This window comes from Rhamphochromis sp. 'chilingali' (genome assembly GCF_963969265.1).
Source record: "Rhamphochromis sp. 'chilingali' genome assembly, chromosome: 15".
Taxonomy (NCBI): Eukaryota; Metazoa; Chordata; class Actinopteri; order Cichliformes; family Cichlidae; genus Rhamphochromis; species Rhamphochromis sp. 'chilingali'.
The window spans coordinates 22,787,402-22,810,357 of record NC_137942.1 but is presented as its reverse complement, the minus strand read 5'-3'; the positions used below and the strand labels follow the sequence as shown (position 1 = coordinate 22,810,357).

General features: G+C 41.5%; 1 protein-coding gene across 3 annotated transcripts in view; it reads right to left on the bottom strand.

Moving 5' to 3' along the window:
- The window catches only part of prkcbb (protein kinase C, beta b), a 106,438-nt gene that overhangs the window by 37,807 nt on the left and 45,675 nt on the right, over nucleotides 1-22,956 (bottom strand). For all 3 annotated transcript variants that reach the window (XM_080904999.1, XM_080904998.1, XM_080905000.1), the window contains 4 exons: nucleotides 16,407-16,563; nucleotides 15,738-15,872; nucleotides 13,507-13,603; nucleotides 7,566-7,709 (listed from right to left, as the gene is read on the bottom strand). In XM_080904999.1, the coding sequence (XP_080761125.1) occupies nucleotides 7,566-7,709; nucleotides 13,507-13,603; nucleotides 15,738-15,872; nucleotides 16,407-16,563 (533 nt within the window). The remainder of the gene's footprint in view (nucleotides 1-7,565; nucleotides 7,710-13,506; nucleotides 13,604-15,737; nucleotides 15,873-16,406; nucleotides 16,564-22,956) is intronic.

Sequence of the window (22,956 nt, the reverse complement as noted above, 5' to 3'; positions counted from 1 at the left end):
TCCCTGCAAGGGGAGAAAGCGCTTAGCCAGTGGTTCTTCTTGTGATAACTTTAATATTAGTCAGAGTTTCTCAAAGATTTTTATACTGTTCGACTTCCTTTTGCCCTTCATGAACAGTAAGGATGAAGCAAAGGAGAGAAAAAAAGACAAAGAAGACAAAAATCAAAGTAAAAAGGGCTTATTTCACATTTCCTGGATCATATGGTTCACAGTGTGGGGAAACTGTAGATAAAGGAAGGTTGATAGGTGAAGAGACTGGGATTAAAAAACAGAAAAAAAGGTTAAATAAATTTTAAGAAGGGCAGGGTGTTGTGAGGGACACATGGGCGAACTCAGAAACTGCCTGGCAGCACTCAAGTTTGACTTTTTATTGGGAATTCAAGGATGACAGCTTCTTGTAATCCACTTATGAGATGCACATAAATGAAAATAAACACACCCTGAATTGTGATTACTTTTATGTGGTTGCCAAATGCGGACCAGGTGTCATGAAAGGTTCACACAGACTTGTGACCAGAGCAAAAGTTCAATTAAATTCAACCTTCAAAGAAAGAAAGGATTTACAGGAGCCTGTTGAGGGTGTGTGTGCAGCATTCATGTTTAAGGTAACATTGAGATAGTTTGAGAAATGCAGAGAGTTGGTGTGTTTCAGCCCATCTAACCACACAGCTACAAAATTAACTGTTCCTTATATGTTGAATTTTAACCTAGAGGCATATTAATGTACTACTACATGTGACTCTAGTCGACTCAATGACTGTAAGATGCACCGGTCCTGTGGCTGTAAAACAACCCCAAATCATCACCTCCACCACCGTGCTTGACAGCTGGTATGAGGCGTTTGTGCCCATATACTGTGTTTGTTTGTTGCCAAACAGCTTCGTTCTCCTCTTTTCAAAGCATATTGTGGAAGAACTCTTGTGGTTCCTTCAGTTTTGTTTCTGTACTGTCATGAGCTTTTACATTTAACATGCTAACTGAGGTCTGCACAATCTGTCGGTAGTTTCTCTGACCCTGACCTTGAACTGAATTTGCTGGGACGTTCACTCCTGGGAAGATTGTGGCATTGTGTTAACAGACACCTGAATGCTACAGAGCAGCAAACTGCTAAAGCCTCTGCTTCTATCTTTCCACGTGCTAATAATCAGCTAATAATTTGGCTAATGTTACCCCCTCATTCCTATGGAAGCAATAAGGTTGTGCTTCATTTTTCACACTTGTCTGTTTTTTTTCCAGAAAGTCACTGTGACTTAGTAGCAGTGGTGGTCACTTGAAAACAGTAATTCATTACTAATTACTGATTACTTCTCCAAGAAAGTAATCCCAATACTTTACGTATGCTATTAACATGTACAGCACTTTGTGAAACTCTGGTTTTATGTTAAAGTGCTTTAGAAATAAAGTTGGTATGGTATGGTATGGTACTGATTACTTATTTTCCAAAAGTAATTAGTTACTTTATTACTTAGTTATTTATTACTTAACATTCAAACCTATTTTCTGCATATTCCAGCATAAAAATAGTTTTTTTGTGTCTTTCAAATAGATGCAAGTAAAACACAGCAAAAAATAAATAAAACCAAAGATTCAGCAGCACTAAATCCTGTTGCTCTTAAATCTGTTTTCACCTGTTTAGCAAGAGTGGAGCACGCGGAGGTTTGCCTGGTGCCGCAGCGGTATGTCAGTTGGGGGATCTGAGGTTCGCTCTGTGAATTTCACATTCCCGTGGAAGCGTGCTAGGTGCTTGCTCAGATTTGAAGTTTAATTTTTCGCTGTAAAAAGAAGTTTTCTTTCCACACAGACTGTACAACGGATGCTAATGTTTTTGTCACTTTTTAGGGACTCAAACTCAAAGCAATGTCAGTACTTCCACGCTTTAAATGCTGCATGGTCGTACTATCTCCTGCACTCCATATGATCCATTGTTGATCTGCACACGTCTGTTGCTGCCACGGGCGTCACACGCTCGTACGTCATTGTCATGAGACACTCTCGCAAACAAAAATCACGATTAAGTAACGCAGTAACACAGCGTGGTTGCGGAAAAGTAAGAGTAATCTAATTACTTTTTTGCAATAATTACTTTACTCATTACCTTAAGAATTAATCAGATTACAGTAATGTGTTACTTGTAACGCATTGCTGCCCATCTCTGCTTAGTAGTGAAGATATTTCAATGATTTCTTGCTTGGAATAAGGGCAAAGGCACCAACTTACATTTTAGAATGCTGTGGAAAGGCTGCGGTGTTTGCCATGTGTAGTTCCCATAAGGCCAAATGACTTCTGTGACCTCAAGAAGTTGTTTTTCATTCAGTTGTATTGTGCATTTATATCTATTATTAAACATTCGATTTTAATTTGCACAAACCACAGGGCGAACCTAGTCACCAAAATTCCACTTGACCATTCCTCTGAGGCTAACAGACACAGCCGTGAGAAAGAACACAAGCTTGATCTCTACAGGCTGTATGTCTGCAAATAGAAACATATACCACAAAGACGTAAGAAATAAAAAAAAATTACTTCTTCTTACTCATTATTTAGAGGCAGGAAATGAGCATCAGCTTCGCGGTGCAAACACATTGATGTCACACTCGTTATTCTCTCTAAATTCTTTAAGAATGGAGCAATAAGAGTGACCTCTTATTCCCGCTTTCCCCCTCTGAGATGAGAAACTTAGCAACTTTGCTGTTTATGTCTTATAAATATTCAGGTATGATAATGCAGAGAGGTTACTGGGTTCGGTATTCTGTGGGGAGTGCAGCACATATGGACAAAGAGACGCAGTTATATATGTAGACGGGTGTGTGCGTGAGCACGTATCAGGGTATTAATATGCGTTTTTGGTTATACAGCTGCCAGTTTTAAAAACTTCAGCTGGTAGTATACTTTGTTGAACACAACTGAGTGTGTGCATGTGTGCATATGGTGGCAGCGTGACTTTATGTAAATACAAACTTTATAGAGTTGAAACAGAGAGGAAGGACACCATCTGGCCCAAAGTTCATTTTATACAACCACAAGGACAAGACCAGCACAGGAGAAAGACATAAAACGCACAGGTCAGACAGTAACAACATGATCTTTTTGGCATCATTACACCACCATCGATTACACATTTTAACTTCTGCATTTATTATCCTTGTTTTTTCACCTTCCCAGTTATTGTGCTTGACCACAAGGATGTTTGGTGTCTGATCCACTCATAGACCGGTTGCAGCATGTGTGTCACTGTTTGCACCCTGGGAAGTTTTTCAGGGTCGTTTGCCAGAAAGCCGTCTCGAGGATATTAGCTGTCATGTGTCGTAAATGATGCCGCTGTGTTTTCTCTGCTGACCTTGCACAGTGAATTTATCCAGGCAAAATGAATGCTGCCCTGCAAGAATCTGCACTGTGCTGCATCACAGTGGGCTGTGTGTATCATTAAAAACGGTCATTTATTATATATAGTATACGCAGCTGTTGTTTCCACTGAGGCATTGAGTGTTCCAAGAAAACCTAAATGAAAACTTTTAAGACTTCCTTTTGCATTTGGATCATGTCTGCAGTGGCTTTAGTTACAGTGTTTGTGTGGTGGGCTTGAAGAACATTTCTTTTTAAATACCATCAGTTTGTTCATTACTCCAATAATTATTCTTCTGTGTACAGCAAATCTCAGGCTGCAGTGTCTTCTGTGAGGAGAAAGGGGGGAAACTGTAACCAAGAACTAATTTGTTGTGTAATAGCCCACTACCACACAGTCTTAGCTGGTCTAGAGGATTGTCAAGCATGAGGTTTGTGGCCTATTAGAGCTTCCAAACCAGGCCCACTGGATGGCTGCGCAAAGTATGGAAAGTGCAGAGATGTTTTTTTTTAAATAATTCCTGATGTTGTGCTTCCAGGGATAATTCAACACTGTAGCCATTGCCACAAATCCAGGCAAGGATGTTGGCAACACAAAAATGATTTTACAGCGATTAAAAATACATGCATCTCTCAGCTGAAGTGTTATTGCTGGTATTGTGTTACTGTGTCCCACCAAAAAACTAAAGGGAACATTCATGTATCCTAACACAATTCCTCACCCGTATGCTCAAAGGCTACTGCAGGGAGCCCACCCGGGGAACTGTGTCAGTCCCCCCTGTGGTATCTTCACGCCTTACTGTCTATTCTACAGTGTTTTCAAAAAAAGAAGGCTACAAACTCTCAGAATATAAGTCCTTAATGTATTTTATGTTGTGGACCATTTGCAGCACACTTGGATCTTGAGTGGACCGAACCAATGAAACTATACGATAAATGTCCAAAAAAGCGTTATGCCCTCCTTCATTATTCTGAAGCTGTATAGTGGGCCGAATTGGAGTCCTTGCTGGGCTGATTCTGGTCCCTGGGCCTCATGTTTGACACCCTTGACCTTACAGTAATGACAATTTTTGCTTTTGGCTATCATAAAATTTGCTAAAATTCATTATTCTGCACAGCAATGCCTGTTTTTGCTGTGGCGCCGTATGAAAATGAGACACCAACTGCCTTTGGGAAGCAGCAGCTGTAAACTTGAAGTTATTTTTGTGTGTCTGTGCAACTCCAGCTCTTATTACGCCGCGATGCATGCGTATAAAGAATGATGAGGCAGGCCAAAATGAAGCGTGCCCTCTTGACTGCACATGTGTCCTATAATCACAGAGAAGTGTTTGCAGCAGTATTGTGTTACTCCGGTTGTGTGGCAGCAGGTCCTACCAGCCTCCCACGCACACTCAGGAACCTTTAAAGTGACACACACGTCATGTGAGCGACTCGTCTCACAAAATGTTCTGGTGCGTGTGTGCGTCTGCATAGCACAGACTAAAATGACTGTTGGATTTACATTTGCAGGAATGTGCTTTCCAACATGTGTGTGTTTGCTTGTGTGTGTGTGTACACTTTGTCTTCTGCTGAAGCTGTGCATCTCTGCATGCTTCAGCAGTCTGCGTTTGTGTGAGTTGGGTATTCCAGTAATGATCGCGCTTCAACTCAGGCTCCATTACAATGACGCATCAGTGTAGCTTTAAATGCTTGTTACCATGGAAACAGGCAGCCGGCATACAAGTCTGATACTCAGACAATGGTCTCTCTCTCTCTCTTTCGTGCTCTTTATGTCACTTTCGGCCTCCCTCCACCCTGCTGCTCTACCCCTCTGTCTGGCTTTCACAGCATCTTCCCATTCTTTCTGTTTCTTGCCTTGATTTTCATTCATTCACATCACTCTAACATCCCCCCTCCCCCGCCCCCCGCCTTTTCCCGCTTTTCATTCAGTCCAACGTTTTTACCTCTCGCTCATTTTATTCACGTCAACCTTGTCGCGATGCCTCACATCTCTCGCCTCTCTTCTTCCATCGCCTACCTGTTTGTCGCATCATCTTCCTCACCTCTTTCTCTTCATCCACCTCGCCCTACTCGTGCTTCATCACCTTTGATTCCCTCTGTCTCCATCTCCTCTTTTTGGCCATGTTTTCTTTCCTTTGCTGTAAGCTCTGTTTGCAGTTATACAGCAAAGCTCTGATGCTCAAACAAACAAACACACAGACAAACAAGAGCCTCCCAGATATATTCGCTATAGCACACAAGTTATAGAAAAAACAAGGTTTTCTGTGTCCATGATAGCTGGCTCATATATCGACTTAAACTACATGTAAATTAAGAGGCCAAAGTCACAGGGAGCATAATATACAGTGGGGCAAAAAAGTATTTAGTCAGCCACCGATTGTGCAAGTTCCCCCACCTAAAATGATGACAGAGGTCAGTAATTTGCACCAGAGGTACACTTCAACTGTGAGAGACAGAATGTGAAAAAAAAATCCATGAATCCACATGGTAGGATTTGTAAAGAATTTATTTGTAAATCAGGGTGGAAAATAAGTATTTGGTCAATAATAAAAATACAACTCAATACTTTGTAACATAACCTTTGTTGGCAATAACAGAGGTCAAACGTTTACTATAGGTCTTTACCAGGTTTGCACACACAGTAGCTGGTATTTTGGCCCATTCCTCCATGCAGATCTTCTCGAGAGCAGTGATGTTTTGGGGCTGTCGCCGAGCAACACGGACTTTCAACTCCCGCCACAGATTTTCTATGGGGTTGAGGTCTGGAGACTGGCTAGGCCACTCCAGGACTTTCAAATGCTTCTTACGGAGCCACTCCTTTGTTGCCCGGGCGGTGTGTTTTGGATCATTGTCATGTTGGAAGACCCAGCCTCGTTTCATCTTCAAAGTTCTCACTGATGGAAGGAGGTTTTGGCTCAAAATCTCACGATACATGGCCCCATTCATTCTGTCCTTAACACGGATCAGTCGTCCTGTCCCCTTGGCAGAAAAACAGCCCCATAGCATGATGTTTCCACCCCCATGCTTCACAGTAGGTATGGTGTTCTTGGGATGCGACTCAGTATTCTTCTTCCTCCAAACACGACGAGTTGAGTTTATACCAAAAAGTTCTACTTTGGTTTCATCTGACCACATGACATTCTCCCAATCCTCTGCTGTATCATCCATGTGCTCTCTGGCAAACTTCCGACGGGCCTGGACATGCACTGGCTTCAGCAGCGGAACACGTCTGGCACTGCGGGATTTGATTCCCTGCCGTTGTAGTGTGTTACTGATGGTGACCTTTGTTACTTTGGTCCCAGCTCTCTGCAGGTCATTCACCAGGTCCCCCCGTGTGGTTCTGGGATCTTTGCTCACCGTTCTCATGATCATTTTGACCCCACGGGATGAGATCTTGCGTGGAGCCCCAGATCGAGGGAGATTATCAGTGGTCTTGTATGTCTTCCATTTTCTGATGATTGCTCCCACAGTTGATTTTTTTCACACCAAGCTGCTTGCCTATTGTAGATTCACTCTTCCCAGTCTGGTGCAGGTCTACAATACTTTTCCTGGTGTCCTTCGAAAGCTCTTTGGTCTTGGCCATGGCGGAGTTTGGAGTCTGACTGTTTGAGGCTGTGGACAGGTGTCTTTTATACAGATGATGAGTTCAAACGGGTGCCATTCATACAGGTAACGAGTGGGGGACAGAAAAGCTTCTTACAGAAGACGTTACAGGTCTGTGAGAGCCAGAGATTTTCCTTGTTTGAGGTGACCAAATACTTATTTTCCACCCTGATTTACAAATAAATTCTTTACAAATCCTACCATGTGAATTCATGGATTTTTTTTTCACATTCTGTCTCTCACAGTTGAAGTGTACCTCTGGTGCAAATTACTGACCTCTGTCATCATTTTAGGTGGGGGAACTTGCACAATCGGTGGCTGACTAAATACTTTTTTCCCCCACTGTATAGCAAGTTGTTAAGCTATGATTGTGCTGATTTTTGGATTTTAAGGGTGAGGCCACTGTTCTTTTTGACTGTACCTTGTATCCCATAGAAAATGTTTATTTTTTGTTTACTTTATTTAAAAAGTGAAAATATTAATTGGCAGAAGGGTATATAATACAAATGTGCCAGATTTAGCCATGCAGGCTAATTTCCATCTGGCATCCCCACCAAGTCGATGGTGTTAAATATCAAAAACAGTAACACACACACACACACTTAAACATCACGTCTTACCTTGCCAAAGCTGCCCTTGCCCAGCACCATGAGGAAGTTAAAGTCAGACAACTTCATGCGGTCTTGGTTGCCATTGGAGTCGAACCGGGATGCGGCGTTGGCTGACTTCCCTTCTGTGTTCTTCCCCGGACCAATTTTAGCCCTCTAGATGGGGGTGAGAGAAAATAAAGGAGAAATTAGGCAAAACAAATTGGCACCCGAAATCCAGGATTTCATAGTGAGCTAATATTTTTTTAAAATGTCAGGATGAGGATGTTGGTGTTATTGAGCCATCTGGACTTAATTAAGAAGTGCTTTTTGTAGCATTTTAATGTTAATGAATACTATTAGTAATTTTGAAAACACTTGCATAATTGCCATAAACAAAGATCAAATCAGAGACAGATTAGTAAGCATGACTATAAGACCTAACAACTGAGAATTAAAGATCTGCTCTTAATGGTTTATATGATTTAAAACCGTAATTACATAATATGGACCAGTCACAGTAGCTCTAGTTTTCTGGAAACTTCCAGGCTGTCGTGGCTTCCTGGTGATTGCATAGAATGCTTTTTGCATTCACTATAACAAGTTACCGGTCGCTCAGAACATGCGACACCCTCAACCCCAGGTCACCAAACAATTAGGTCCGACTCTGAAGATGTTTTTATACCTGCAGTGTTTACTCTGTTTAAATTGATATCTGGTTTGTTTTCCCCCTTGGTGTGTTTCAGTTGTGCAGGTGTCAACACGGTAATCGCACTTGGGTGTGGACCAAAACGACCGCACTGAGACCTTTTAGATGGTTTGGTTCCAAATGAACTTTAATGCAGTTTATCTATGGTGTGAATGTGATCTGACCTCGATCCAAACCAACTACCGGGTGTACGTTTCAAGTCTGAGCTAATAACTTCCTGGAGCCATGCATGCTCTGTACTCTGGGATGTAGGAGGTAGTATAGATGTCCAAACGTCTGTATGAGCTAGCAACTAGCTGTGGAATGAACATTCTCCATGTTCATGCTTGTAGTATTCCAGAACACAGAACCTTCTTCCTGTATTTACTTTTGTTGCTCCCGGCCCAGACACAGCTGGCCAATAAGCAGACTGAATATTCTCATCTAGTAAGTGGTGACGCATTTTGGTTTGCTTAGAGTTCACTTGGATTTTTCTCTCTGCAAAAAGAAAACAAACCATGGGGAAAAGCTACAAGTTCACAAACTCATCAACTGATTCAATCCAGAGTAAACGAACTGTAGGTGTGAAAACGCCCTAACGCCCTGAGACTGACCATTGTGAGTCTGGACAGGCTGGGGATGGTTTGCCTCACATAGTTGTGTCTGATCTCCCTTATCAGGGCGGCAACGGAGCGGCAGTTCTTTGCCAGATCATTATTGCAGCCTTTATGGTAACCTTTAGGATCTCTAGTGTTTCTCCTATTCCTTTGCTTCAAGTTATAAACCTGTTTTTCCTGTGCTACTTTAGTTTAGTCTTACTTTCTCCAGACCCATGAAACCATATTTGGAAGAATTACAAACCTTAAGCTTCCTGGAGTAACCCACCTGGCTTCCCCACTCACCTGCCTGCCTGCAATCTCGTCTCCCCATCTTGGCCTCTCTTGGTAACCCCTCTGTTCCCTCTTGCACAACAGTGTGACGAGTAAGCACCATTTGCTTTTCCCTTTGTTTAATTTAGTTACAGCAGCTCCTTTATTTCTAACTCAGTTTTTTCCCTCTTTTAGATCATCCCACTAAATCTGCACCAGTCGTGCCTCACTAACTTTAATTTGTTGATTCACTGTAAATAAAATCCCTTTCAATGTCCTCCATTTCTGTGAGTCTGCTCCTTGGGGCCACGTTTTCCCTCTTTCTGATAACTATGCTTGGTGAAATTTCCTCTGAATGAAGGAGGTAATGTGAATATATTTGAGATTTTCCCTGATTTATCACATTTAATCTCTGTATTATCATGAACAGATTGCATGTAATTGCTAAATTGACCCCATTCAGTCACAACTGGTAGCAGACTGACTCTTGTTGCCAGCTTATTGTCATTTTATTGCTGTCTTGGTGCAACAAAGATTGTGAGTTCATTGCACGCACTCACAGTAATTGTGATCGTGTCACGGTTTTACGGGGCGATCGTGGCTCAAGAGTTGGCAGTTCGTCTTGTAATCGGAAGGTTGCCGGTTCGAGCCCCGGCTCGTTGTGTCCTTGGGCAAGACACTTCACCCGTTGCCTACTGGTGGTGGTCAGAGGGCCCGGTGGCGCCAGTGTCCGGCAGCCTCACCTCTGTCAGTGCGCCCCAGCTTGCCATCACTGAATGTAAAGTGCTTTGGGGTCTTTAGGGACTAAGTAAAGCATTTACGGTTTCAGTGACATGTACCACTGTTTTCCTTTGTCTGACTGCAAAATTAAAACACAGTGTGGCAAAAAGACTTCTACATAGTGCTCATGTGTAAAGTATGATATTTGTTTGTGTTTGCATTTGCAACCTTTACTGGCAAAAACCAGAAAGATCGTTTTTTATCTTTTTTTTTCAGTTTATATAAAAACCACTAAGCGCACACAAATAATTACTGACTTTAAGATACTGAAGCCCCAGACGTAAACATAACTCCATGCCTTTAAATTTTACTGTGAAACAATCAAAATGTGTTGAAAGACAGAAATCTTCCTCGTTGTGTTTCGTTTATCATTTATTCTGTTTCATTTTCACCTTCATCTTTATAGATTTGGCCTTTGTCTCTAACTTTCCATTTATTCGTGTGTATCAGCAGCTGTCAGTCCTCTGCTCGCTCTTCATTTCTAACCATCTCTCTGTCTCGACCTTGTCATTCCCTCTCGTCTTATCTCCCTTGTAAGAATTTTAATCGTATTCTCTACTTTGTTAAGCCGCGCTTCAGTTTTAAAATGCTCTTAGTATATTAATCTTAATTAATACATGCCTCCTCGCTCAGAAACAGAGGTACAGGCAGAGCACATCTAATCTTTTTCCAATCTTATCTTAAACTGATGATCCACACTGACGGTCTCTGCACTTTTTGTCCTGTGCCGCTGCAGTAATTTCCTCACTGCCACTGCTCTGCGGCTCCCTGCACTGCGTGTGGTGCACGCCATACAGTTCTCAGCTCATCAATGGATAAAAGCCTCTATCTGTCTCCATCTGTTGTCACGCAAACACACACAGACACACAAACAAGCGGGAACAGTCAAGGTGTTTGCGAGCAGCGGAGCATGCTGAAGGCAAAGCCTGCAGAGTAATGCCGCTCTCTCGCACTAACTCTGTCTAAAGCAGGAATGTCTAACTCGTTTTATACAGCGGGCTACATACAGCCCACTTTGATCTTATGTGGGCCGAACTGGTGAAACTCCAATTTCTGTCAGTGTAAAAGGTTTAACTACGCATTCAATCAATGAGAGACCTTAATGTAAGACAAAGAAGAGCAATTGTAACATTATGTCTCAGGTTTTCTACATGGTAAAGAAATGCTGCTGTAGTAAATGAAAGAAATCTGTCAGCATGACTCTTTGAGCTTAGATTGGAAGAATGTGTGTAAATCTATAACTGAATTACTTTGCTGTACTGTCAATGTCCATGAGATTTAAAACTACAGTTAAAAGACCAAAATCTATGCCCTCCTTTACATTTTCCAAAGCCTGCCAGCGGGCCAGATTGGGGTCTTTGTCAGGCTGATTCTGGCACGCAGGCCTTATGTTTGACGCTAAAGCCATGCAGATGATAAAAGACCACCAGACAAATGCTGAATGCAAACAGAAGGATGTCATTAAAGGTCCTCAGAACTGAAACCCCACCCCCCAAAACTCTGTGCCCTCTTAATTACAAGTAGATTTGGGTACTGGCTGAGTACAATAAGGCTGGGACAAAATACTGATGTACCAATATATTTTACTGCCTTCTCTGGTGACACAATTATCAATATAGTGGTGCCAAATTAGATCAGAACATGTGCCGAAGAGCGTTTACCAATCTCACACAGGAAGAAGGAACTCAAAAAGGCAAAGTATCGGACACGGTAAAATAAAGTGTTATTACGTCTTGATTTCCACCCCTAAAATACATTTAAAGCACTTGTTAGTGATGTGGTTTTCCTACTCTAAAAGTTACAGTTACCACATGGTACCAATGTGTGTTGCAGAAACTCCTTTGAAATCAATTGATATCAGTCCGTGACACCAGGCAAACACTGCTCCCCCAAATATCAGTGGTGACGCTGAAGTCCCAGCTGTCTTCCAACAAGCTGTTCTAGATGCTTTTCCCACACATTTACAGTGAACTGTAAACCGAATGTAATCAGCATACAGGAAAATGAGAGCAAATTTATCGTAAAAGTCAAATCGCCTTCTCCTTCATATCTTATTCTGAGTTTCATCATGTGTATGAGATGGAGGCATCTGTGTCTTTCTTTCTCATTGCAACCTCTCTGAAGGCTTCACCCCAGAGGTTGAATTCAAGCTTGTGTGGATGCGCATGTTTCTGTGTGTGCGTGTGTGACATCTGCCCCCCCCCCGAGAATTTGTCTCAGTAAACGTCTGAGGAGCGTGACCTTGAGGAGACATGGGAAAGAAATACAGATTAAAAGAAAGAAAATCACAAGGCGGGCTGCAAAGGTGACAGCGGACAAAACAGATAAGTCAAGGAGGGAGAGGGAAGCTGAATGAGGACAGGGAGGAGGAACGCTGAGAGAAAGGAAGGATAGAAGGCAGGAATAGCTTCCCTATGAAGCCAACATTCAAACAATTAGCCATAAAGAATACTGCAGCGCACTTACATTGAACTTGTGATTGTTAAAATAAAGGCACAATCAAGAAGATTATAGCAAAACTATCTAATGAAGGGAAAATCTCTTCTTTGTAATCGTTCCGCATGCAAGGTCCGATCCATTAACAGTTTTCTAGCTCTTGTGAACTCATCTCTCCTTGTGCGTGTCAGCCAGCTGCCCTCTAAACCCACTCGCCTGCAATTCACCTCTCAGGTTTGCAAACCCTGCCTCTCTCCTCCCCGCCAGCTCAGCCACAGACCTCCGGGGCACGCCACTTGCCTGGAACTTTCCACTCTACACTTCCCTCCACAATCAACCTTCTAAACTCTGATTCTGTGTCCTGCATTTTTAGTTCACCGTTTGTTGGTCAAAACCTTAAAAGTTTTATCCCCCTCATACATCATTTGTTTCCATTTCTTCACTTGAACCTGCCAAAAAACATGCCAATGGTAATGCAGCTTCACAGACATAAAAAGTAATATTTTTGCACCATCAGGATTAGCTAGAATCAGAAAAATGAGTGGATCTCAGTATGGTGTGCAGCATGTCTCTAAAAAATTTAAGGAAACTGTACAAGTTGAGAACAATAGAAGCGTCAGACCTGAAAAAAAATATTTAATGCATGAAAAAATTGGGGGTGGGGTTAAAGACCTTTGGACAAGACTGTATTTCAAACAAACTGTGTATTTTTCATCTTCTTTTTTTTTAACATGCCCTGCAAGAACATTTTCCTAAACTGTGACAGAAGCAAATTTGCTACTAACATCACTATTTTAACACATTCACAAAAAGTCTTTCAGGTTTGTGGCTGAGTGTCACAAAGACAGAAGGAGGCGAGTAAAAGAGAGAGAGAAAAAAAACAAAGTGGTTATCCTCAACACTGCCAAATGAATGGGCCTACTGGTCAGCTGTTACTCACACACACACACGCGCACACGCACGCACACACTGGGCCTGCAGTGTGCCAGACCGGATGGTGCTATAAGTGTGCCTGCCAACTGCTAACAGCTCTCCCAGAGTGGCCCTCACTCAGACACACACAGATGCATAGTCCTCACACACACACACACACACACACACACACACACACACACACACACACACACGCACGCACGCACACAGGTAACCCTTTAATCACCTGCACTGTACGTCAACTTTTAAGATTTTAATGCACACACACCTCAAATTTCTGCCGTAGCTCCTCGTTGCCCTCCTCCCCCTCCGGAGGGACGGGTACATTGAAGTACTCGCCTTCTTCCTGGGAGAGCAGCTTAAACCTAAAGTGAGAGAATATTTCCAGTCAAATCAATTCCCAATTAGTTTATACAATTGGGGTGTTTAACTGCTGCCATTAACTGAAGCTGCTGACAGTTACTGCACCAATTTAAGGGCCTAAAGAATAATCAGGCCATTATTTACCAATTCATTCCCCTTCATGGTATTTTAACAAAGCCTGAGATGGGCTCAAAACACAGTGGAGACGCTTATCGTCCCACAAAATCAATACTATATAGTTTTCACATTTTTAAATAGCAAATCATTTGTGCTTGGCCTTTATAGATGCAGGGAAACAGATCCCTGCTCTTTACTTTCTTTGCTGTTAGGAAATATGCCTCCTCAGCCAGTTAGACTGTCAGATCTGAGCTGTGTTTCAAGCAGTTATGTCTCATGCCACAGTTATTTTTTGTTAAAATCGTTCTTCATTTTCCTGTTTTGGCAGTGATGAAGCATAAGTAGATAATATAACTGGCTTGTTCCCTATTCTCTGAACCACTTGTGCAAGATTTTAATCGATGTTAAAAAATGACATGGGAAACAGATATGAAGCGACACTGTTGTTTATCAGGAGCTACCTTTCTGGTTTCTGTACTCCACTTACTAGCAAAAATCTGCCCTTTAAGCAGCAAGGTGGAGCTGTTACCGAAATTAACACATGATAACAAGCTGGTCATGGTTGCTTATCTCATAATAAACACTTATTAATGACAGCGACTATGTTTGCATACTGATGGAGTTTGTGCTAGCTCCTTCAGACTGCCAACAATATATAAAAGGTATCACCAAAACTTTGAATCCTATAATGAACTCATATTCTTACATGTGTACATTTACAGTGCTGTGCTAAAGTCTCAGGCTGCCCCTCATTTCTTTATATTTTTTTTAGGAAAATGGGAAATTTATTGAAACATGTGCAATCACATGTGGAAATAATGTATATATAAGACAAAAACAGAGTTAGTACATTTCCGATTAGGCTTCGGATTAGGCTGCATCTCTGTGTCAGGTCTCTGCTGGATTTTTTCCCTATTTCTTAAGGACATAACTTTCATCTGCTGATAGTCATGTGTTGTAGATAGTTTTTAGGACTGCTACTTCTTCCTTTGTCCTCTACTTGTCCAGTTTCCTCAAATTTTTTTAGGGACATACTGCACACTGTGCTGAGTGCCAAGTTTGCAGCTAATAGCACTCTGGGAATCACCCTGTTGGTGCAAAAATATTGTTTTATGTGTCAAACTTTGACATCTTTTTTTAGTTTCAAGTAAAGAAATTGGAATACAATTGTCCTATGAGACAGGCTGCTAGTAACAAAGCACCTAAAGATGCTATTATACGGCTCTTTGCTAATTATGAATGCCTTTTTTATGCTTTTTTTATGCTTTAATGACTCTTAGGTCAGCATTAAGTAGTTCAATAAAGAAAAATACTGGACTGAAGGTGGGTGAAAAACCGGCCAATGTCCAATGAAAAACCTTAGAAGAGCTTCAGGAAATCAGAAGAAAGTGTGTCTCCTTGGATACAGAATAATAAAAAAATAAATAAATCAGGGGTGACTCAAGACTTCTGCACAGTAATGTTCACACTGTACATATCTGCAAACTATTATTAGGACACAAGTATGTTTTAGCATTATTTCAAATACCACAGTCTCACACAGAGCTTTAGCTTTACTCGCGCTCTGTATCTCCTCTCGCCAGCGAGTGTGAGGGCTGCTCGAAGACGGAATAGAGGAAAACTTGCACAGGTTCACTCTGAACATCAGGTTTTTAATGGCATCTTTCCACCTCCACCATTCCACCTCAAAACCTGGCATCTCATTAAAAACCCTGACAGGGCAGCGTCAGCAAAAAACAAAAGAGAGGAAGATGGATATAGAGACTGGGCTACAGATAGAAAGTGCAGGAAGGAGGGAGGGAGGGTGGTGGAGATAAAGAAGCAGAGATAAAGAGATGGGGGTAGAGTTGCTCTGGCGCTGAGTATAATCAGACTAAAAAGAGGAGCTCTAACTAAAGTATTTCTCCTACAGCGCATTAATGAACAAGGTCACCTTTCCCTCCTCCTCCTCTACCACCACAGTTTCTCTGCCTCATGCCTCTCTACACCCTCTTCTATTCCTCCTTTTTTTCATCTCACCATCCATCCACCCCTTGTTTCTGGAGCTCCGAGATGCCAAAGGACAGTGATCCCATGAAGTCATTGCGGCTGGTCAGGTCCCAGTCCCACATCTCCACTGACAGACGGCGGTCCTTATCGTATTCTTTCAGGTGGCTGCGAGAGAAGGAAGGACAAACAACAGTTGATGGCTGAGAGTGATAACTGTAGGTGTGGTTATTGTCAAAGGTTTGAGTTTTAAAGACACACGGGAGCAGTGTTGAATTCATTCTTTTTCATCTTCCACATTTATTCCTGGGATCATTCCTCTGATAAGGTATCAGGAAAGCTTTCCATCTTTCTTCTGTGCATACTTTTTTCTTTCTTTTAGACACATTGATAGAAATGATAGCATTTCAGAGTGAACATCTGCACTTCCACAGTAAATTCAATGTGCCTTATTAAGTAAGTCACTGGAGCCAACTGTGGCAAACGACCCCAAAAGCAAGGTTTTACAAAAATGAGGCGCCAGATGTTTTTAACTGAGCGCCAGCGGTTACACATGCTTGGAAAGATGAGCATAATGCGACGCGGTCTCAACTCATTGCACTGAGCGAGTGAGGAGAAGACAAAAAAGAGATAAAGGGACACAGGAAAGACAGGCTGATAAATATATAAGATAGCCTCACACTTGGCGTGATAAAGCCTTACAATTTAAAGGTCTCGTTCCAGGTGGGGTTGAGGCAGCACTTTATGGTCTTGGTCTTCTGTTTACTCTCGCTGCGGGGATCCGGGATCAGTTTAAGCTTCACATAAGGGTCTGACAGACCGTTGGGGTCCATGGGAACCAGATTCCTGGCCTCTTTGACTGAAGGGAGAAATAAAAAGAAACAAGATGTGTGAGGGGAGAGAAGGGAGGAAAAAAAGAGAATAGACACTAATTTAAAGCAGCATTGAAAGTTTTAATTTATAAACCTTTCTTTAGGAGAAGTACTCTGCACAACACTGAGACAGAAAATACACAAGCGTGTAAGAAACCACAGCTTTAATATGAAGGTGAACTATTTCTACATATAAATGTAACTAAATGTAGCTAAAATAACTTTAATGATCACTCTCATAAAACGAGCTGAATTAGGAATGGTGGGAATTTATGAATATAAATAAATGCAGACATAATTTTAATTATTACTATTCTTAAAACTTAAAATAAAGAACAAATATGTTTATTCAAATTTAATTTTTGACTAACTTTTAAGGACACACCACCTGGTTTTAGCCAAATATTTATAATCCCATATATCTGCACTCACTTTTCTGCTGCCTCGTATGAATTTTCCTGCTTGGTGAAGCTGAAGCAAATATGCATTTGTTTTTATTTTTAAAGTGATGAATGAGCTGACATTGCTTTAAATAGAATTACTGCCTGGCAGTGAATACCCATGCCAACCAATCTATTGGTTGTTTTAGTTGTATTGCATCCACGCTGGTTCATAAGAGAAACTTTATTATTCATGCTTGGTCAATAAAGCAGATTTTGACAGAACAAATTTGGATGTTGCTGCAAACAGGCTACAAATTCTACGTGCTTTACACACGTCTTCAAGCCTGCAGCAGGAAAGCTCTACAACCATTTCAGGGTGGGTACTATGTGAAATATGGTCAGAACTGTGGCAGGAGTTTCCGCAGAACACTCATAATGTCAGAGCAACTTTTTGGATATAAATGGTCATCATTTCATTTAATCCCATCAGACATTTTTATAAAATTCATGTCATAATTACCAAACAGATTTAAACGGAGCATACGAAGTCGAGGCCAAAAGCAGTAGCTTTTATTACTGACCCTGTAAATAATCAGTAATAAATGATTTTGCAAAATTAAAGGAATTTTGCTTAACACGTTGCTCACATATTGCATACCCAAGTTGGGTTTAGCCACCTTAAAAAACTTGCAGTCACTCCATCTTTTAGACCAAGTTAACAGTTCAACTTCAACCTTTATTTATTTCCAGACATTGTGTTTCAGAGAATGCGTACTTGTTTTAGCAGTTTTGTCCTACTCGTTACTGCAATTCAGTCAAATAAGAGCCTTAGATTGGAAACCAAAACTCTGCCCTGAAATCAACAAATTAAATTTCGGCATGCTTAACCTAACTATACAGGAGGCTACAGCCTTGAGGTTAACAGAGTCTGTCTGTAATGACCGTGTAGACCGATGAAGGTTGCCAGTTCCAACACTAATCCCTCTTATGTGGCTGTTTGTTATTGGGCTGTAATTGTATTCCAGTGGTGTAAAATCCCCTGCGGTCAGAGTGTGGGTTAAATTGCATGTGCGCACAGTTACAGTTCCCGGTCAAGTTGTGAGGTCACATCCAATTACCAAAAGCGGGGCTGCTGTGTCTTAGGCAGCCCATTAGGAAAGCAGTTGACACACAAAAGCACACGAGACCTTTGTCACTGCACATGCAACACACACAGAAAACAAATGTGTTTGGTTAGAGCGCTGTCATTTTGGTTGTGGGCCTCCTGGCAAAACATGATAAACTAAGGTGTTATGTGCAATATTTCATCTACACTGCTTTCAGGGCAAATGATCACATCCTGTTAAAATTAAATATAAAGAAAACAGATAAGCACTTTCATTCCATTCATCGATCTCACAGGACTCTATGCTTTACTAGTTGTTCCCAGTGATTGCCTTATCATAAAGTCCTGCTGTGTCTAACCTTTGCATTGGTTACTTCCTGTTTAATTTTGGTACTCCCTTTTCTCTTGTGCTTTGTATTCATTATTACTTCCTCCCCTGTGATTGTGTGTCTCGGTTGTGTCTCGGTTGTGTGAGAGTATAAATCGTGCTGTCTTTTCCTTGCTCTTTGTCAGGTTGTCTGTATGGATTTGTTTTGGACTTTTGACCTATAAAGTAGGGCTGTTCCATATAACGATATATATCGGATGATGATATAAAAACGTCTATCGTTTCATTTTACGCTATCGTTTGTTTCCTGGTGTCATAAAATAAACTGTTTACAGCAATATTTTTTCATGGTTTTGATGGTCACTGTAGTGGCTATATTAATTTCTTAAAGTTCTCTCTTTCTCTTAATATAACCACTAGGGCTGGGTATCGTCACTGATTTCTAGAATCGATTCGATCCACGATTCAATTCAATTCGATTCGATTCGATTTGAATCTGGGAAATTTTGACAGTCAGAAATATTATTATTCGGATCAGTACATTTACATATTTTTGTATCTATAAAAAGGAAGCTGACACACGCAAGACTTTATCAAAGGTGTAAGTGTCACAGCAGATGCCTTTGTGTCAAAGTAGCTGACGATAAAACACAGAAAAACATGAAGGTGATTTTCCTGGCCTGGGATTTTATAAAAATATTCTGCAGTACATCAAAAACGAAAGAAAACCATTAATCAACTTATGAACATTACCTCTGATGTTACAGCGGTTTTATTAGAGACACAGCTAAGCGTTTTGCATTTTGCATAATTTTAAAAAGTTTAAATTTGTTCAGTATTGAACGGCAGAAATTAGGTTTTCTTTTCGGAAGTAAGTAAAAGGAAACAAACAGCGGCCGAGTGCGCTGTAAACAACGGTAGACTTGTGCGTAACAAGCAAGCGAATAATGCAGAAAACAGATTTTTAGACGGGAAACTGTTCTTAAAGTACAGAGAGAGAGAGAGAGAGAGAGAGAGAGAGAGCTGTGCATGATGTGTGATTTTATTGTGGTGGAAGCAAAACAGCAAAAGTCGGAGCGAGTCCATGACGATGTTTATGTGAAGTTTGGTTTGGATCTTCTTTTGCTGCTGGTTCGGTCAATATTGTTTGGAGAGAGATCAAACTAACAGCTTTAGAATCAGTGCAAAAAGGGCGTAAATACAAAGCACGGACCCGCCGACAGATCAGAATCTGCGAGCTGTCGGCTTTCAGCCCCGACTGTGTCCGTGCCGTCGGTGAGAAAGGTGACATCTCACTGATTCTGATCCGCGGGTCCCGCTGTGTATTTAAGTCTTTGTGCAGAATCAGTGTTCCTGCTCTCATTTACTGTTTTAGCTGTTTGGTGGTTCTTGAAATTTTGTGAGGTTTCACCTGAGATTCTGGCATTTCGGGAAAAATAAATTTATATTAAAAAATCGATTCAAGATTTTAATGAATCGATTCAAGATTTTAATGAATCGATTTCACGTTATCCAAGCCAGAATCGATTTTAATCGATAAATCGATTATAAAAACCCACCCCTAATAACCACACTATGGACGACAAGCCTGTTTTTACGTGTTGTCCTTAGCAACAATGACGGTAAAACCATCGCGTGGCTCCGATGTCCGCTTGTTTGTTTTCCACATAAACCTTTCACAATAAAGCTCAAGATCCTGTTGAGACTTTTCAAAATAAACTGAATCAAGTGAAAGAGTATGCAGAGAGTTTACGGATGAGAAGAAAAAAAGGAGCCATCAGGTGCTAAAAAATAAAACTTAGACTCAAACTTTGAAAGAAACTGGTGACCGTTACAACTTATGTCTAAATGTATAGTTTCATGCATCGGTTAAAACACTCGACTCCAGGTACATGACGCCCAGCTGGAAAAACTTCACACAAGTCAAGTTGCCCGAGATTCACTGAATTTACAGAAAATGTTACATTTTTGTGATTTATATTGTTGTCAGGACGATAAATGTCTTATATCGGGATATGAGATTTTTGCCATAGTGCACAGCCCTACTATAAAGGTGCATTTAAAGGACTACATGTACATCTTATATTGCCATTTTCTGACAATGGGTCTTTACCCAGATAGGAGACATACTAATTTTGCCTATTTTATTCACTTACAGCACAGTTGTTGCACCAGCAGATGTAGGATGAGCCAGATGTGGCTCAAATGTCACAACACATCTCATATCTGGCCTTTTATAAGTTGGACCTCTGGCTGAGCTGAGGCAGCCAGATTCACCCTGGGCAAAGACAAATGTGGCCCATAAAAGAAGTGCATAACTTTGCCACTTTTAAGCCAAACATTTATTGCAATCTGGGTTGAGCGTGTGAATTTTAGCAGACTCAGTAGCGGCTTTGATCTCCCAGTGCAGCACAGAAGAATTTGTGCTATTTAACGAGTGGAGGGCGAGAGAAAAAGTAGCACGCACTGCGACTTATTTTAGCTAAATTTGGTGAAAGGTCTGTTTGCATACTGACAAAAAGTGTTGCACACTGTTACTCAATAATCCTTTGGGGGACGTGCAGCATAGCCAGAGGAGAAACTAGAGCAGCTTGCCAGTGAACTCACAGTGTGAGAAAAACCTCAAAGATGTCAGAGAGATGAAGTCTTCATGCTCTTTAACCATTACTCTACACTAAACTCCAGGAGGTTAACCACAGCACACAGCCATTGGCCAGCATTAAGCCCTCAGTGAAGCAGCTCAATAAATATTAGATGATGCCCGTTAAAGTGACCATCAAATGCAGGTCGAGGAGGAGAGCTGTAAAGAGGGTAGCATGCCAAAGAGTCTCAAAGGACACTTACAGTAAAGACGTGCAGTTTTTATAGAAGTGAATGGACCTGTTTGTGTATGCACAGGTGAGAAATTCTTGCTTGCATCCAGTGTGTGCTAACTGAAAGGCACATGTACGGGTCTGTGTTTGTGTGTGAGGGGCAGGCAGAGGTGATAAGAGTGCAGTTACAGCAGAATACTACATGTGAAGTGCTGCGTGGGTGTTGGCTGTGCCCCTTTTCCCCTGTGAAGCAGCTTCATAGGATGGTAAGTAGGATTACTGGGTTATATCCACCTTCTTCTTGCTTGCAAAAGCTTTTCTGAGAATGTCATCCGGTGGATGTTGACAGTGTTCAGTCTGGGATGCCTGAACAGATGACAACAATAATAACCCAAAGTCTGAAGAGTCTAGATATTTAACATCTTATCTGAGCCTCACAAAGCAGGAAATAATGTGCTGTGGCTCTGTGGTTTTCCCAGACAGGCATTGCTACTCCCACCTGTACTTCCAAATGCCTGCAGTGTCACCTGACCCACGTTTTCTCTCTGCTCTTGATTGGCTGCTGCTTTTCAGCTAATGAATTATGCAATATACCGTACATGCTTGCAGCTAGCCATCTGTCCCTGGTTCAGTTTCAGAATAATGACTATTTTTAAAAACAAAAATCAAAAACATGGTCATGTTTTGGGACAAGCCTACTTCCTTTGCACCCCCCTCCTGCTCCTGTGATCTACACCTATATGTCTATTCATTCATCTGTTTTCTTAATTGCTCATCCAGTTCTTGGTTGTGGACAGGGTTAGGGTTAGCAAAAGGTGGGTCACATCCTATGTCAGGTCTAATGCAGAGAGACAGACAACTATTTAAGCCCACATTCACACACCTACAGCCAGTTTAGTCTCACCAATTGACATAAAATGTCTTCGGACTGTAGGAGGAAGCTGGAATATCTGGACAGAACCCACACCTCCCCTTTTCATTCTCTGATTTAAATTAGACTTTAGTAAAAGCGTCTAATGTAAATGCAGCAACATTCCTTGTTTGTGTTGCATCAAGTTTTTATTCCCAGCTCCTGATCAGTTAGAAGGCCATTTCACTAAACAACTGGCCAGCTATGCACTGATTGGAGAGGAGCTGGAAAGGGTTTAAACTTTATTGCAGTTCTCCTCAGTCTTTGTAGTTATATACCAATACATCCCACCTTTCAGAACAGCTAGAGACACACAACAGGCTGTATAAAACAGGTAAATGATCCCCTACCTCACTATTAGGCAGCTTGGGTGGAGTACCAAAGACAGAGGGCACCTTTTAGTGTCCCACTGAATTCTCCCTGCTGGAGGCTGACCGCCCCCCCCCCATCTCCATGTGCACTGTACTGCCAGTGACCTGAGCTCTAATCTGACTATGAAAGAGGCCGGAGGTGAATTAAAATTGATTATTAAAGTGTCACTTTACGCCAATGTCAATTGCTTTGATTAAATCCACAACCCAATTGCACTTCTCAGCGTAGCAGCTGTTTTCACCAGATCCCGCTACATTAAGCTGTAAAATAATTCCTAGTGGTTCTGCAATTCATTCTCAGTGGTGGCATTTCCCCCCACCTCTACCTCACTGCATAGAGGGTATACGCCAATCATAGCTCCACACTGACCCCTGTGGACAAAAGCGAGCACTACTCCTCCAAATCCTCCTTTTACTATAATCTGCAAAACACAACCACAAGTTATATGCACATTAACATAAAAATCAGT